The following is a 17659-nucleotide window of genomic DNA, read 5'->3' as shown; positions in this document are numbered from 1 at the left end:
GTGTTGTGTAGGATAAGGTGCGTTCATCAGCCATAACCGTCACGCTATCGAAAATGATAGGATGCTGCGACGACACGCGACCGTCCATCATGGGACTATGCATATGTACATATGTTTGTGTGTATGTGTATAGTGGCGTTGGTAGGTGAAGTGGTTGTGGTATGAAAAATGGTATACTACAACATGAAAGTTTTCCCTTTTTTTGCCACCATTGTTCTGCTGATGCTTTGGAAATAAGAATTGCCTTTTCCTCTTTGTGGTTAAAAGTTTCCTTCCGGCAAAACAAGAAAAAATGGAACTTTTAAACATGTATATGTACATGAATTGGTGTTTGATGGACTGACAATAAGTCGTGGAGGCGTATATTATTAGATGAGGGAATTGATTTTTTACTTGAATAGAAAAACTTGATTTGATAGACAAATTTTACAGCAACTGAAATTAATTTACCTGAAAGCATCGCAGTTGCTAAAAGCTACGCAGTATTCCATTTGACTATTGCTACTGTGATTGCTAGCATACTTTTAGGATAACGCATATGTGAAAACACTTCACACAAACACTGGAAAGCGGGGGTAAGGTATATTTCTAATTCTCAGGTGATGCTTAGCCGCAAATGCAAACCTGAGTGCTAGGAAACCAGACCAAAACAAGTTGAAAATAAGTTAAAAAGAGACATAAACAAAACTTTTTGGAAATAGATACATTTCATTTTTAATCACTATTAACCATGTACGCGATCAGCGTTATCGAGCGCTGTTGCATGGCCACTTGTCGCAAGTTTTATGGCACGATCAAAGTGATAGAAAAGTTTGTCACAATGGTCCTGCGAAAGGTCTAAGTGTGTCTTTATGACAACCACCCTACCTACCTACATCTCGCGTTCATAAAGCGTTTTTCTGCCAACAAAACAAACCGTTTGAAGGCCGCTGAAAATTGTAAGCTCCTCCATTGGTAGACGAACGCCACAAATTGGAAGAGAAGCTGAAGTAATTATAAAAGGTTTTTGATATTCAAAGAAAAATGCTATTTTTCAATATAAATGAACGGATGTTTATTTCATTATAAAGGGGAAGGTATGCCGTTAATAATGGAAAATAACATCATGCAAATGACCACCACGACCACACTTACAGGACAATATCCTTTTCATGAAATTTTCCATAACCGAATTGCAAAGTGGCTGCCCTATGTCCTCGATAGCCTCACAAATTCCATCTTTGAGGTCGTGAATCGACCCTGATCTTCTCTTTCACGTGGCCCCAAAGAAAAAAGTCAGAAGGTGTTAAATCACAAGATCTCGATGACCAATTGTGATCACCTCTTCGAGAGATAACATGGTCCGGAAACTTTTCCCGTAAAAGATCAATGGTTTTGTTGCTTGTGTCTTGTTGAAAATAAACGTTGTCCAGATCAATACCATCCAATTCCGGCCATAAAAAATCGTTAATCATCTCTAATCCAATCTAAATTACACCTGTTATTGGCAAACCCTTTATTAGTTTTGAGGGAAAAAATCCATTAATTTCTCGGTAGATCGCTGTAGTGTCCGATATCTCGTAATGTATCGATTAATCAATTTAAAGTTTATGATCGTTGTCAAGGCGACATTTCACACCAAAAAATTTATTTTGCTCTTTTTTGTTTGTTCCATTCGGTTCTGAGTTGCAGGGTGTTAACAATGGAAGTCAACAAAAAGAAAATTCTGTATATAATATTTTACAGTTTTTCTTTGATAAAGACGAAAATGCAAGGCAGGCCGCTGAAATTGTGATTAGTGAATGGTGTTTATGGTGCCGATACTGTAACAGCTAATTACGTGCAATTTTGGCTTCGTCGATTCCGTTCAGGCTTTTTTTTAGTGTTAAGGAAAATGTCGTTAAAATCACAGAAATAATCGAAGTTGACCGGCATGTTAGTAGTCGTAGCATCGCCCGGGAGCTAAAGATCGACCAGAAAACAGTTTTAAACCATTTCTTTTCCCCCTAATTAAAATATACATACTAAGTAGTGAATAATTCATAGACGATACCTTTTTTTATGTCAACTTTAAAAATTTTCAAGTAGGCGGATGTACAATTTTAAACCATAGAACAATACGTTTAAATTATTGAAACTTATTATGAAAATGGTCGATCTTTAAGAACAACATGTCGCAAATTTCCTGGTTTTCTTTTTCTTTTTTTGAGTGGAAGTAATCGTCCGAATGAGAGAATAATTCAAAGGTTAGTGAAAAGATTTCAATAAACTGCAATCGTCGAGGATAGAAAAAGAACTGGCAGAGCAGCAAACTGGGCTTCTGTTGAGAATATGGCTGCTGTAGTGTTACTGAACAACCTTTAATATCGAATTCGCGAAGTTCACAGCAATTACGTATTCGTGAATCGACTGTTTGGCGGATTTTACCTATAGAAGTGCTCATGGTGGCCATTTAAATCTTGTCATGACGTCATATATAATTATTAACAGCCATATTTTGAATAAAGATAGTCAAACTTGAAATAATCTAAACTTTTACATGTTTTATTTTAAACCAACATCTAGGTGCGACTTTTGAATGACCCTTTAGACCGCTAATTGCTCTGGAAACAAATTTGATAAATTTTTTAATCATTTTCCTTAACTGAAAAAATCCTCCTTTTCATTGAAACTAATTTCTTTTTTTTTAGAACTTTTAAGATAGAAGTTGAAATTTGTTTTAAGAGATGCCTTAAGTTATACTGGATAGCGCAGAATCATTATATGTAATAGGACTATGAATAAGTTCGTGCGGTTTTTTTTTCGAAATTTGAAACTTTATTGACGTAAAATGGTTACAAATTTAATATTCAAAATATTGTCCATCGCTTACTACTACTTTTTCCCATCTTTCTGGCAATTCACGGATTCCCTTTGTGAAAAATTCGGTCGGTTTTGCCGCAATCCACGAATCGATCCATTTTTTGACTTCATCGTAATTACGGAAGTGCTGGTCAGCCAGGCCATGTTGCATCGATCGGAAGAGATAGTAATCGGATGGCGCAAGGTCTGGACTATACGGCGGGTGGGGTTGGACATCCCATTTGAGCGTTTCTAAGTATGTTTTGACCACTTGTGCAACATGTGGCCGAGCATTGTCATGTTGCAAAATAACTTTGTCGTGTCTATCGGCGTATTGCGGCCGTTTTTCTCGCAGTGCTCGGCTCAAACGCATCAATTGTCGTCGGTAGACATCCCCCGTAATCGTTTCATTCGGTTTCAGTAGCTCATAATACACAACACCCAGCTGGTCCCACCAGATACACAGCATAACCTTCAGGCCATGAATATTCTGCGCCGACGTCGATGTTGAAGCATGGCCAGGGTATCCATACGTTGCCCGACGTTTTGGATTGTCGTAATGGACCCACTTTTCATCGCCAGTCACAATTCGATGCAAAAAACCCTTTCTTTTGTGCCGTTGAAGCAGTTGTTCGCATGCCATAAAACGGCGTTCAACGTCTCTTGGCTTCAATTCATACGGCACCCAATGGCCTACCTTTCGGATCATTCCCATGGCTTTTAAACGTTTGGAAATGGTTGATTGATCAACTCCCAAAGTTTTTGCAACCTCTTCTTGCGTTTGAGCCGGATCTTGATCGAGCAATTCCTCCAATTCGGTATCCATGAACTTTGGCGGCGCACCCTCGCGTTCTTCGTCTTCCAAGCCAAAATCACCACTTTTAAAGCGTGCAAACCACTTCTGGCACGTTCGCTCAGATAGAGCATGCTCACCATAAACTTCCACCAAGATACGATGACTTTCGGCTGCTTTTTTCTTCATATTAAAATAATGAAGAAGAATTCCCCGCAAAAACACATTATTTGGCACGAAATTCGACATTTTCAAGTGTGGTAAAAATATTGTTGTTTACGCTTCAAATAAAAAACTTATACTGACGTTTGTGCCTTACGACAGTAGCTCTCCAATGAATGTTTGGAAATGTGGATCGATGGAATAATAATCAAGTTACGCCATCTGTTGTAAAACCGCACGAACTTATAAATAGACCTATTACAATTCGCCGAAGTGTAAACATTCTAACTTTTTCCAGTTCAAATATGTCAGTGTAAATAGTAGGAGCAAACCAAGGCGCATTCATTTGATTGTCAAAGTAAAGTATAGGGGAAGTAGAAAACAAAGAATGAATTTGCCTTGTTTCATTCTGGGCTGACAGCCCCATGGACACGGCGAAAGCAAAAAAAAACAAAGCAGCTGATTTACCAATACCATCTTTAATAGATTCGCCTTGTGGCAGCTGATTTAGTTTTATTGGTTTTCTTTTTCAATTCGGTAAAATGCAGCTGAAATCATCGAATAGAGTCGGAAACTTACTGTGAACATATGAAAATATGAGAGTTCCTGGCTTCGATGAATATTTGAAGTCGTTTAGAAAGAATCCTACCAAATGCAAGAAGAGCTTGCAGAGCGCTGGGATTGATACAAGTTGCGCTTTCTAAGCACCAGGAAGAATTGGCACTCCAACAAAGTGAAGAAACTGGGTTCTATATGAGTTAAAGCCCTCTGACGCCGAAAAGCGAATTTGCATGGCATTTCAGAACCACAAGAAAAATGGATCCAATGTACAAGAAAAAATATATCCATTGTGAACTCCAAATTCAAGAAATCATATGTGGAACCTGGTCAACTTAGGATATCGATTCCGACACCAAATATTCATTATGTTGAAAATGATATTGTGTTTTTGGCGTCACCAGAAAACCAGACGAAACTGCCCTCATACAACAACACCAACAATTGATTCTTTTGATGGGAATATTTGCAGAGCGACATAGGTAGGTAATTTTCCATCGCTACAACGCTCGATCCCATGTTACCGCATCGCTTAAAAAGTATTTACAAAACTGTGGATAAGAATATGTTGATAGTTTGTCTTCAACTGAAGGAATCAAGAATAGGCTGGAAGATTGGTCTGATCTGAGCACCATATGACCGAGGTTGTCTTGCTGGAAAGTCACTTTGGCTTTCCCTTCTCCGTATTGTAGTATTTTTCATTCGAGGATCAGTCACATTAATTGTATTCGGTAAAGAACGCTAAGGAGAAATCGCCTTCTCATCATAAGCTGTTTGACTTGACTGTCCATGTTAATAAAGGGTGATCTATTTAAAGGTATCAGATTTTAAATTGAAAAAAAAAAAAACGAAAATTCAAATTGATTGGGCCATATTTATTATTTTTGATAATCCCTTTCAAATGTTGGCCACAACTGCACCGTAATTCGCTCAATCGTAAACACGAATTTTGAATTACTCGCTGGAGGACTTCGGTCGTTATCTCGTGAATAACTTTAGTAATGTTGGCTTCCAATGCCCCAAACGAAGCTGGTTTATCCACAAAGCATTTAAACTTTGCAAACCCCCACAAATAAAAGTCCAAAGGTGTGATATCACACGATCTTGTTCGCCAAATCGCTGATTCGAGACGAGAGATAAATTGCACATCGAAATGACGACGTAGTAATTCCATTGTTTCACGGGCTGTATGGCAAGTAGCCCCGTCCGCCGTCTTGTTAGAAACAAATGTTATGGAGATCAAGGGTTTAAATTTCCAGCATCAAAAGTATTCTTGAATGGCTTTGGGTCGCTCTTCACCCCTAATATGGCAATTTTGCTTATGGACGTAGCCATTAAATCAAAAATGGGCCTTATCGCTGAAGGCCAAACGTTGTTCTGAGCGCGCGATGAACACTTTTTACAGAGCAGCGATTTTTGTAATACAATTATACGATTTGTAAACGTTAGTAAGGCGTAAGTCTTTCGATGATGGAATGTCAAGCAATACTGAAAAAAATTATGTATTTAGTTTGACAGTAGTCGCTGTCTGATCTGTCAAAAAACGCTATTGGAAAAAGTACCTCCTGTCTGATCCCTCTTTAGATTAGATTAGATTAGATTTGTGGGGGGTTGGACAAGTCCAAACACTCAGTCAGGAGACCATTGTACTACACCCGGATAGATTTCAGTAGAAATAAAAGAGATAGGAAAGATAAAATATGGGTGGTAAGACGGATAAATTATTCGCTCTTCCACAGATCTCTTGGATTCATTGATGAGTCTTAAAAGATCCGGAAGAGAAAGAGTATGAACTTTATTCATACTCAGTATATCGCAGGATATTGGTCCTAAGTCTGATTCTGGAAAACGCCGGGCAGCCACAGAGAAAATGCTCTACAGTGTCGTCATTCTCAAGACAGGATAGGCATATCGGGCTGTCGACGACACCCATGGCAGCCACATCCTGATCACTGGCGTTGTGCCGTGTGATAACACCCACCTCTCAGGTCCTTTCTGCTGAGTTTTAGGAGAAAGTTCGCTATTTGCCTGTTTGGTTCTTTCACAAAGCACTTGGCTACTCTGCACGAGTTCAACCCAAACCAACGCCCTTTATGGGTAGACCTCATGAAGTCGTCAATCCATAGTTGAATCGATGCGGAATCGACACCTAGAAAAGGTTCAGAGCCTAGTGGCATACTTGCAGAGCCTTCATTAGCCAGTTTATCAGCTAACTCGTTCTCTGTAATACCACAATGGACAGGCACCCAAATAAGACTAACTTTGTTGTGTTTTACAACACTGTTCCGACTAACTTCGAAGAGCAGCGTGGGTTACTAAGGACTTTCATCCCCCTTTACTACAGGCAATTGCCAGAAAAGAATTCGAAATAGTGCCATGTTTCACCGCATGGATGCCTATTGGACAATGTCCGCACAGGACACTCACAGTATTCCTGAACTGCGGCTTTGTTTGGAAATACCCTCGCACACCTCCGATTCATCTAACCCAACCCATGACATCACACTTATTTATATAATTCACGTAAAGTTTGCAGAAAAAAACACCAATGTGAAAGTTTAAGCAGTTTACGGGCAACTAAATGCATGTGAATTCATTGATATTCAAACGGTAAGGGTCATTTAAAGCCATGTATCCTAAAATATAATATACCACCCTTAAGAAATTTAAACTCCGGAACCTAACATTTAGTTGGCGGTGTTCAAGCCATGTGCCCCTTTATAGGTGTCAAGGTAATGTAAAGAAGAATATTTCTCCCCTCAAAACTGAGAGTGACACGTTCACTGTTTTTGGAATGCAAGCATCGAGAGTTAATACTTAATTCGTTAGTTATCTTTCAATAAAAAATTATAGCGGAAACGTACTAAGAGCACTAACAAAGCAGACTCACTTCTATGCATAATAATTATATTTTCTACAAATTTCAATTGCCAACACCCCAAGGGGGTTTAAAACATATACATATGTACTATATATGTTTGTATGTGCATATATATATCAAATGTATATATGTACCAGCTTATCACTAAATTAAACATCACATTAGCAAAGTTCTTACTTATAGATCGCCAACTTAGATTTTAAATGCACTAACTTAACTGCAGGTGAGGGTGGTGTGGCATGAGGAAATAATTTTTATGGCACGCTACATAGTAGACTCGCAACACTTTGTAGTTGATAGCGTTTCTACGTATGTGCATATGCATATGTATGAAACTGTGTTTCAATGGAGGCGGATGAGGGATATGGGATATGGGATATGGTGACACCGCTTACGGTGGCTATGAGCACCTTTCAGCAAAAATGCAAACTGTTGAATTTTTCGCGATCATTGCGCACCATATTATTGTACTTCCACTTATCCTCCGGCGCTGACTGTTTTCTTTCCCAATTCGAACTGCTAGCAGTGTTCGAACTGCTCGAGCAGTGCTCCTGCGTCGAATATTTGGACGATGCGGCATGAGATTTACTGCTGCCCGCATTGCTGCTGCATTGATCCTTTGGTTCGATGTAACGCTCCGTACGTTCGGTGTAAACCATTTTTTTTTTGTTTTTTTAATGAAGTAAACGGAAAAGTTGTACTTGCTTCTTTTTTTCGTTTGCGGAAAAATCAAATAGCCAATTTGTATGAAGTCTACTGATGTCTTGCGCGAATGCTCACGTTTCCCAAAAAGGTCAGTCAACTACTTGTTCACGGTACGTGCTGGATTTGGGTTAGAACTTTAAGTTCTAAATTGTTGGCGGTATTGCCGGTGCGTGAACCTTTGCAAATAACGAGATTCTTGTCTAAGCTGCAAAGAGAAAGGAAAAAGTATTGCGATGTTGCTCAGTGAACAGAAATTGGGAATATGTAAAGTGTGTACTTACCGCAAGGACTTCAGTAGCTTCAGCTTGGTATCGGTAGGCGAGCGACTCAGCATTGACACCAATCTGTTTGGCAAACGCACATCTGTTTATATTAAACTAGAATAAATGATGCTTCCTCTCGAGTATGTGAAATGGAGTAGTAGCCTGGATGGTGCAGTGCAAGTTGAAAACAAACAAAAACTCAGCGAAACTGCTTTCTTTCTTTTTGGGAGGAAATGCTATTTCATGCCCTTTACTTTAAATGCCTTGGCAGTGAATTTTAAAATGTCTACTTTTTTACTTGCTGCTACTAACGCCCTTCGTAGTGAATCTATGAAACCTTACTAACACGCACTCGTGCATTACAAAGCTCTTAAATATTCTCGCCGCCTTGCAGTCAGCAACCAGCGCAGCGAACAGCCAACTTTCCAGACAGGTGCAGTGCCGCTCTAAAGTCGTTGAGCGCCAAGCGAGCGGGCGTTGAACAGATAGCAGACGACAGACTGTACGTAAGCGAGCAATACACTGAACGCGTCTGATTTTTCCGTTGAATCAACAAATGCAAATCAGCCGCTCGACAGGTTTGGTGATTTACTTAGCTCGAGTCGAGGAGGACGATCGGTCAGGGAAAAGAGTATGTCGCAGCCAAGCGTCGGCATGTAGACAGTTGCGTCGTCGCTGTTGCTGCCAGCCAGCCGGCCATTGGCCGACGACAAGCAAATCCAGGTGGGATTTATAATATAATGTAAAAAAATAGCGAATTGCCAACACAGAGCGGTTGGAGTTGAAGACGGTTTAAGGCCCAATGTTGGTAATAAAAAAACAAGGTAAAATGTTTAGAATTTTTATTTTGAATACCTTTCGTTCATTTCAGCAAATCTGATATGAAAATTTGTTGGCGATATATTTTCGCTCCTCAAGGAGCTAAATATTAATTTCGCCCTTTTATTCAATGTGAACTTCTTAAAGTTAGTTCCCGGGTTTTGACTGCAATACTCAGTTATAAAGTAAAAATATCTACATACATAAGTAATTGTTCAAGCACATACATACATACATATGTATGTTTGTATGCATCTACTTATAAGGCCCCTCTATCGAGGTTTTGTTTTATTATTATTATTATTCAAGAACTGATGAAAGTTACCGGTCGCATTGCATCAGCCATTTTCTGACCAACAAATTCGTACACGCATAAGGTACACACACACACTTACATATGTGTTTTGAAATGAAATCACACCATTGGCGCATGGAATTTGGTCAAAATCTAAGCTGAAACAACAAACGGACAGACGACGAACGGATGCGACAATCAGACTATCTTAACCTTTTTAGACCCAAAGCTGAAGTACTTGCGAAATATATATAATTTTTCGCCCAAAATATATATTTTTTTAAGCCTCAAGCTTAATTAATTTCTTATTTTGCTCTATCACAAATAAGTCTGCCATAATTTTCAAGGAATAGCATAATTGTCGCATTTAAGAAAAATATAAATTTCATTAGGATTTCCAAGGGTTAAAAAGCTAGGTGAAATATGACTATTTTTTCTGTCTGTCCTTTCATTCTCGTGTATAGTCGAAGCGTGAGCGACTTGTCTGTGGGTCTCTAAGTATAAAAAGGCAAGCATTTATGCAAAGCTTTACAGTCCGTTCGTCAGTTCATCGCGGTGCATTTACTCCACCTTTGCATGCAGTCGATTTTCGCAAAGAATTGTGAGAAAAAAGTACAATTTAATTACAAGAAAAAAAATGGAAAAAATGAAGGTATAAAAAGAAAAAAATTATGAGCGTTACAATTACATACATATACAAACATACATACATACGTATGTACTTTAGGGGCCTCACAAAAGAAAAATTGCGGATTTTGCACTGGAATCACAAAATTCATTCCCTAAATTTTACGACTTCTTCTCATTATTTTGATTCCGTCAGTAAAACGTTTAAACATTTTTATGCAGACCTTTTGGGCGTAAACGCTCCTATGAACAGAGACGTTTTTTTGGGATAAATATTTTTAAAAACTAATTTTATTAAAAAAAAATCGAGCTTTGGCTATACAGTGTACTCTTTCCAAAGGGGAACCTCTCTTAAGCGAACACCTCCCATAAACGGACACTTTTTTCTGTACATACCACAAATCCTTAAGAATTTGTTTAAGCTTTTTCTCTTTGGCGATCAGCCCTCCCATAACATATTATTAACTTTTTTTACACTTTTCTCATAAGGGAACACCTCCCATAAGCGGACAGAATTTTCAGTCCTTTAGGTGTCCGCTTAGTAGAGAGTACACTGTATTTTCAAATCGGACCAACTTAGTTAAAAGTTAATATTTTTCGGAAATATTTATTTTTTTGATAAATTAAAATTTAAAAAATTTCCTGCGGAAACCCAATGCCGATTATTTTGTTGTTATATGAAAAATGATGCATCCTAATGTGCATGCATACATATATACTTGTATACATATATGTACATATGTATACGAATATAATTTCCTTTTTATATCCCAATAGCAAAATTCCCAGAAATCTTACTAAGTCAATGCTTACTTTGATAGAAACAGGTTCTGAGAATAATTTATTCACCACTCGTTTTTCGCTTTAAGTTCGTCGATAGCGATGTTTTCTCTACGAAATATACAAATACTTATATATAATTGGCGCTTACATCCTTTATTGGGTGTTTAGCCGAGCTCCTCCTCCTATTTGTGGCGTGCGCTTTGATATTTTTCCACAAAAGTAGGGACCTATAGTTTCAAGCCGACTCCAGATATTTTTCATGAGAAGCTTTTTCATGGCAGGAATGCACTCGGAGGCTTGCTATTGCATGTCGAGTGGGGACCGCTATTAGAAGAAACTTTTTCTATCATTTGGTACACTTCCGAATGATAATCACGCTCCAACCATTTGCCTACAGCGACTCAAAATGCTCCATTCTTTAATCGCTTCTATTTTTCTTTACATCTTCCAAGTTGCTTTTATTTTGAAAACTCCACGTACTTCTCGAAGCATATTAAAATAGCCTCTGCACCATTTCATAGAGTGTTCATATTTATCTAATTTCGTACTCTTAAAGTTTTTTATGATTCTCCGTTGGCTTAAGATTCTGAGTGTTTTTATAAGTTTTAGGAAATTCAAAATCATGATATAGTGTCACATAGACTGTCGCAAATTTCTTCCTACTAACCTCAAGAAGTTAGTGTTTACCTGTGCTCATAATGCGTTATCGGCCAGCTCTCAAGCTATCCGCACTCCAGTATGGCCTGTTCTTCGCTATGCATAGGTACTCGCTTTTGTACAAATAAATGATTTGTGCTGAGTCCTCAACGGCATTCTGAAACGTTGTAACGATATTCGTAGTGTTATCTTTCCTCAACCACAATTTTAACGCTTTTTCTATTCGGTAACCCATGATGGAAAGAATAATGAGATGGCGCCTATCGTGGTCCCGTTACTTTGCGCTCAGCGAATTTGACAACTAGTTACGTGTTTTTAGCTCCAGTATGGCCAGATTACCATTTTCGTAACTTGATTTAGCATTTTTTTTTTGTTATTTTTATTATTTTTTGCCTCGGAGTTTTAGTTCTTTCTTCATGACATTTTTCTAGCTGTTCTAATTAAAATGTCATGTTTATAATTTTGTAAAATATACATTTTTAATAATTATTTAAATAATTCACTCAGTTTTATTTAGCTTTGCTTTTTTTTAACATCTGGTGGCATTGCCCGCGATTGTAGGTGTTGTTGGTGTTCTTCTGCTTTCGGCAGTCAAATCTCTCTCTCGCTACTGCAGTGTTGCCTAGCTTTGGATATAAAAACGCACTAAAATGCCCATTCAAAGAAAATAACCCAAACAATTTTTATTGAATCACTTAAAGAACTTTGTATGCGTGACAAATTGTCTTTAAAATGTGCGTTGTTTTAAATAAATGTGTTATGCTTATGTACAATTTAATTTATGAGGTTTTTTTGTTAAGCGAGACTCTTTTGTTAAGGGAACGACTTTTTTGCTATATTTGAAGTTATGTAACTAGATAAGGTACTCTTTTTGTAGAAATGTCAGTATGGTTTCTTTAGTATTTTCTGGTATTTTCTTGTTTATTTTTATGAAAAAGCACAAAATTTATTGCGAAGAGCAAATGGTTGGCAATACTGCGCAACTCAGCAAACGTGACGTCACGTACGCTCTGATGGGCGCAATCTTCTTTCTATCATTCTTGTCGGTAACCCGCATGGTGAAAACATTTTTAGAGGTGTACTACCTAGCAGACGGTTATTCAACTCTGAGCGAATTTGACAGATATGTCGACGTCATTCGTTATGTGTTTCTCTAAGCGAAAGCAAAATTTTGTGGTTTGCTCGTTAGGTATAGTGAAAAAAAATGTTAAGGGGAACTTTGGACTCTACGTCATTGTCTGCCGAGGAGCGAAATGAATGACGTAGAATCCAAAGTTCCCTCTAAATTTTTTTGTTCCACCATATCTAACGAGCAAACCTGGTATCTATCATCCTTAGGTAACCCGTAACAAAAATCGATAACACAAAATCAGCTGTTTTGGTTAATAACTCGATTATCGCAAACTAAACGACAACAATTTTGGTGTGCTTAAATCAAACGATAAAATAAGAATTAGAGATTTTAATTAAAATTGTGAAATTACATTGTCTTTGTATTTGGCTTTTGACTTTTCGTGTGGAGAGGAAGTATTGGGCCCTCAAACAGTAGATCACGTTTGCTCCGGGATGTGGATAATCCTTTCCATATAGCTGAAGGGAAGCTCCAAAAACTATCCAGACTAACTACAGACTCTGCTGGGGACCTAACTTCTCAGTTTGACAGTTAACTTAGAGGTTTCAGAATAACAGCGATTTCGACTGAAAAACAGGTAAATTTTGTAACCTTCTGGCTTACTCAATTCAAAATTTCTGTGATTTTTCGTAACTGGATGTTATCAACAAACCTTAAGTGTGCAATGAGAAAGATCCATGAGTCAGTCATCCGTTAGCCGTAGCATACAGAAGCAATCAATCTTTCCAGGTTTCGCGCAGCAGTGCGATTTCCTATGATTCCACTTGCGGCAAGCTGCAAGCGAAATTTTTGATTGAGTTACTAAAGAATATATCCTAAAGGATATATGCACAAGAAGTATTAAGTAAATATTAATTTCAAATTTTTATATGTATAAGAAAATGAATATTTAAATATAATTCAGAAAATTAAAATATCCAATAATCTTAAATGTTCTAATTAAGCAAAATGGTTTCGCATGATGACGTAGTTGACTTCAATCGAAATTTCTTGTGGAAAAATATATTAAAAAACATAAATGATGACTAAGACAGGAAGATCCCCCAACTTAGTAACAAATGCCCCCTTGTGAACTTGTATTCAAGTTAAGCTCGTCCAAGCTTCTGTCAACTAAAATTTATACTTTTACCAAACTTATATATTTAATACAAACATATATACGAGGTGTGTTCGAAAAGTAAGGTAGCTTGTTTCGATGTGATCGGCGATTTCCTGCTTACGGAAAAAAATGGCTCAAAGGTTGTTTATCAAGCTTTGTATAAAAACTTTAATTAATACTCTACAACACTTTAACTGTAGCCAGTGGCATATGGCGAGTCTGCTCTGAGGAAAAAAAATTATAAGTGTTAGAAGATCTTGCAAGATGGCCAAGAAGTTGCCCCTGAACGGCGTCAAAAATAGCTGAAAACTTTAAGTCGTGAAGAAAATTATTTTGAAAAATTGTCGGTTCCCTTTTAGGGAAGCTGCTGAGGCTGTTGACATGTGGGTTGAAAATTTGTTGAATGTTTTTGCCATGAGATGTGTATCTGCGAAATTGCTTAATTTTGACCAAAAGAGGCGTTATATGGGCATCACTTAAAAGTTCTTGCAAGATAGCCGAGAAGTTACCAACGGCGAACCTCGCACTGGACGGCGTCAACAGCAGCTGAAAACTTTGAAGTTGTCAAGAAAATTAATTGGAAAATCATCGATTTGCTTTTAGAGAAGCTGCTGAGGCTGTTTACATATCGGTTGGTTCTTCCCATCTTAACAGATAACGAGATAACAGAGAAGCCGCCAGTGACAAACCTCGCTCTGGACGGCGTCATCATAACGGTCTTTGGTATGAGATGTGTGTCCTCGAAATTGCTTCATTTTAACAAAAAAAGCCGTCGTACAAGCTTTGCTCAGTAGCTCTTGGCTGGTTTGTTGACCCCTTGCGACATTTTCTGCTCCAAAAACTGATGGGACGGAAAATTGCAGCGATCAACAAGATAAAGGCTGCAAGAACTCAAAGCAAGTACTTATCAGAAGTGGTTCGATGGATGGAAAAAGCGTTAGTGCAGGTGGTGTGGGAAACTACTTTGAATGATTGGATATGTAAGTTCATAGATGAATAGATAAACCCTTTTTTTTTTAGAAAAATAAAAACCCACCATACTTTCTGAACACACCTCGTATGTATGCAGATAACAAGCCAAAATATGACGATCGTGATGTAAACAACATCCGAACCAAATACAATTATTATTATAAGCCACGATTCTTCGATAGAGACTCGAATCGTCTTCGGATCTGCGTGGCGTTCATTTTTGCACGTCAGCTTTTATTTAATTTTATGCCGATACGAGGAGCTGCTGAAATAAAAACAATAAACTAGTTTACAATGGCAGACATCGTGTTTCGATATTTGTTTTTCGATGAAAACAAACACGCGACGAACGCATGCCCAATGTACTATATATAGGACCGACAACTGAGCCGTCTCCCAAACATTTCGTTAAAGAAAGTCAAAGCGTACAGATCGATAGATCGACAAAAGAGTCAAGTGAAAATCTCAATTTGAGATTAAACAAATCAAAGCTAATAAAGTCAACCACAATTCCACAATTTCCCTTACAAATACAAGTTAACATTGGACAATTTTCTTAACCGATGTCAAAGAAACTTGTGTGTCAATGAATTACCGAGCGGACACCAAAGCTAAGCTACTTAACAATTTAAGGTGAGCGTGGAATTTGAAGTACATATATTTTATATTTTTACTAACTTATCCAAAATTCTTGCATTTTCAGCCTTTCTAAACATCTATCCTCAAAACAAGGCGGCTCACGTACCACCAATTGCGGCAATCGTCTAGAATTTGCCCTACTTACGCTACTACAAAACGTTCCTTGAATCAAACGCCACCCATCCATTACCCACTGACAGAGCATTGACCAACCCGTCTCGTATTTTAATTCGTCGTTAGTTTCTCTAATACTCTATAGGTTCATTTAAAGGATATAAGAATCAAATAAACTTCAACAAAATGGTCCAGAAACATCGTTCAGCTGCCAAAGCCACCACAGCCAAGGATGTGAGCCCAATGCGCAATATGGCCGTCAATAAGCAAGCGATCGCCTCGAGTCCCGCCAACAGTACAGCACAGTGCTCGAATGGACGCCTGAGCGTGCCTCCAGCTACAACAAGCAATTGTTGCAATGCCGACAAATGGAAATACAATAACATGGTGAATAATCAACGCGCACAGTTCAATAGTTTGCATTTCTGCTAAGCAGCGCCAGTGGCCATCACAGGCAGGCTGGGCAGTTGGTGGTTGCAGCAAAGCAAATGCAATTATTCGGGCATTTTAAAAAACAAAATAATCATCCTGGAGCTGCAGCAGTTAGTTGGGTAACACAGCTCGCTTTCTGGTGGGTCAAAGGCATACATACATACATACATGTATATAAACATATATATCTAGGCGTAGTAATCATGCAAAAAACTTATTCACGTTGTATTTTAGCAGTTTATAGTTTATAAAATAAATTATAAAAATTGTATGCTTGAAACTGGAAAAGATTTTATAATCATATGCATACAACCAGTTATATTGCTTATGTGTCGCCAACATTCCGCTAAGAAGCTCTTTTACGTATAATAGATGCCAAGCTCATTTACATTTAACAGAAATAGCTAAGCTATCTGCTACTTTGCTAAAAATGGAGTGAATTGGCTACAGAAATGTGTCGCCAAATGTGATTACAAGCTTTGGATTTTTTCAATAAAAATCCCCTTATTGATTTCAACTCTTTGTATAAATGGTGATTAGCCGCAGCGTACGGCATTCTGGTAGTCGAAGAGGAAAATCTGGATTGGTTTGTAGTTTTAACCGACACGCCAGGTGGACAGCTTATAGGCATCGCCGTGCTTACCCAAACTATCAGGCTAATATAGATATTGAAAGGGACCATTAGCACTTAAAAAATAAACTCGCCTCAAAAGGGTGAAATGGGTGGGTGTACTTCAAGCGGTGAATCAGAGTCGCCAAATTGAGTCTTTTGGTCGAAATGGCAACATTTTTTTGGCATGCACGCGTTATCATTAACATCGATTACCTTGAAAAGGGTAAAATCAACACATACATAAACGGTCGAAAACTATGCGGAGCTGTTGATTCGACAAGACGCCGCTTTCACCAGAATATTGCAACAACGCACTATTTAGTCTACGGCCAGCAAATAAAAATTCTATAAAATAGGTTAGGAATTGCTCCTACAGTCTGTCTAATAGAAGCGTGACCGGCAAGATCGCGTTGTGCAGTTTTATGAGAAATTTAGAAAGCGTACATTGTTTGTACAAAATGACTTCCGCGTATGAAAAACGGTTTGAAGCAGTGTTCCTATTTACACACCCTAAAACTCCATAAATTTCACATGCAACTGCAGCAAAATAATTGAAGAAGTCGCAGATGTTCGTAAGTAAGTGGATACAATGGTACGTACGTGGAAGTTAAAAACGTTGACGACTTTCACGGACGAGATAAAAAAATACCTCTCCAAAGCAAAAGATCATTGATTTGTGTGTGACAAAGCAGAGCTTATCGTTGCAGGAAACTGAAGCAACTTTAAGATAAATTGGTGTTAATGTATACAAAGACACGATTCGCGGACGTTTACATGCAGGAGTTCCGAAATTCCGGAGCACATGAAAAAAAACCGCTCCTCTCATTAACATACATTGAAAAACGACTTGCATGAACTATAGCAATTTCAGATCGGAAATGGGCAAACGTATTATAAACGGCTGAATATTGCTTTTGGGCGAATAATTGCACACGCCGGTCCTGGTTTTCCTGCTGATAATCGATAACTTCAACGAACTGTTAAGCCTCCAGCTAAGGTGCAGGTTTGTGACTGCTTCTCCGAAAAAGGATTTGGTAGTTTATTTGTCAAAAAGCCTTTTCACCCTTCAGCTGCGAGGATATTTGGCAGAAGTAGCCAACCTTGGATTTTATAAAACAACAACGAATCTAAGCATCGAAGCCGAGAGGGTGTGCAGTGGAAACAGCACAATGGTATCGAAATGTTAGATTGGTTTTCACAGTCACCTGATGCCAACCCCATTAAAACTTGTTGGGCAATAGCTAAGCAAAAACTCTGAGGCCGATTATCTCCACAACCTGAGTAGAAATTAAAAC

General features: G+C 38.2%; 3 protein-coding genes across 3 annotated transcripts; 2 read left to right on the top strand and 1 right to left on the bottom strand.

The window, feature by feature from the left end:
* Positions 1 to 7223: 7223 nt before the first annotated feature.
* LOC128863051 (uncharacterized) lies at positions 7224 to 8020 on the bottom strand. Its single transcript, XM_054101949.1, has one exon. The coding sequence runs from the start codon at positions 7871 to 7873 to the stop codon at positions 7628 to 7630; it is 246 nt and encodes an 81-aa protein (XP_053957924.1). The 5' UTR covers positions 7874 to 8020; the 3' UTR covers positions 7224 to 7627.
* Positions 8021 to 14787: 6767 nt separating this feature from the next.
* On the top strand, positions 14788 to 15385 carry LOC128863397 (uncharacterized). The gene is made up of 2 exons (XM_054102530.1): positions 14788 to 15199; positions 15270 to 15385. The coding sequence occupies exons 1-2, from the start codon at positions 15153 to 15155 to the stop codon at positions 15370 to 15372; spliced, it is 150 nt and encodes a 49-aa protein (XP_053958505.1). The 5' UTR covers positions 14788 to 15152; the 3' UTR covers positions 15373 to 15385.
* Positions 15386 to 15491: 106 nt separating this feature from the next.
* LOC128863396 (uncharacterized) lies at positions 15492 to 16237 on the top strand. Its single transcript, XM_054102528.1, has one exon. It carries the CDS (start codon positions 15506 to 15508, stop codon positions 15749 to 15751), a length of 246 nt encoding a protein of 81 aa, XP_053958503.1. The 5' UTR covers positions 15492 to 15505; the 3' UTR covers positions 15752 to 16237.
* The last annotated feature ends 1422 nt before the right edge of the window (positions 16238 to 17659 follow it).

This window comes from Anastrepha ludens, chromosome 5, assembly GCF_028408465.1.
Source record: "Anastrepha ludens isolate Willacy chromosome 5, idAnaLude1.1, whole genome shotgun sequence".
Lineage (NCBI taxonomy): Eukaryota > Metazoa > Arthropoda > Insecta > Diptera > Tephritidae > Anastrepha > Anastrepha ludens.
Note: the sequence above shows the minus strand (reverse complement) of the source record. Positions and strands in the feature narration are given on the sequence as shown.

What these genes read in the sequence shown, in the direction of transcription:
- LOC128863051 (XM_054101949.1), bottom strand. Translation starts at nt 7,873, where the DNA reads ATGGTTTACACCGAACGTACGGAGCGTTACATCGAACCAAAGGATCAA.
- LOC128863397 (XM_054102530.1), top strand. Translation starts at nt 15,153, where the DNA reads ATGAATTACCGAGCGGACACCAAAGCTAAGCTACTTAACAATTTAAG. An exon ending in AAGCTACTTAACAATTTAAG is followed by an intron (nt 15,200 to 15,269) that starts GTGAGCGTGGAA and finishes TTGCATTTTCAG; the next exon opens with CCTTTCTAAACATCTATCCT.
- LOC128863396 (XM_054102528.1), top strand. Translation starts at nt 15,506, where the DNA reads ATGGTCCAGAAACATCGTTCAGCTGCCAAAGCCACCACAGCCAAGGAT.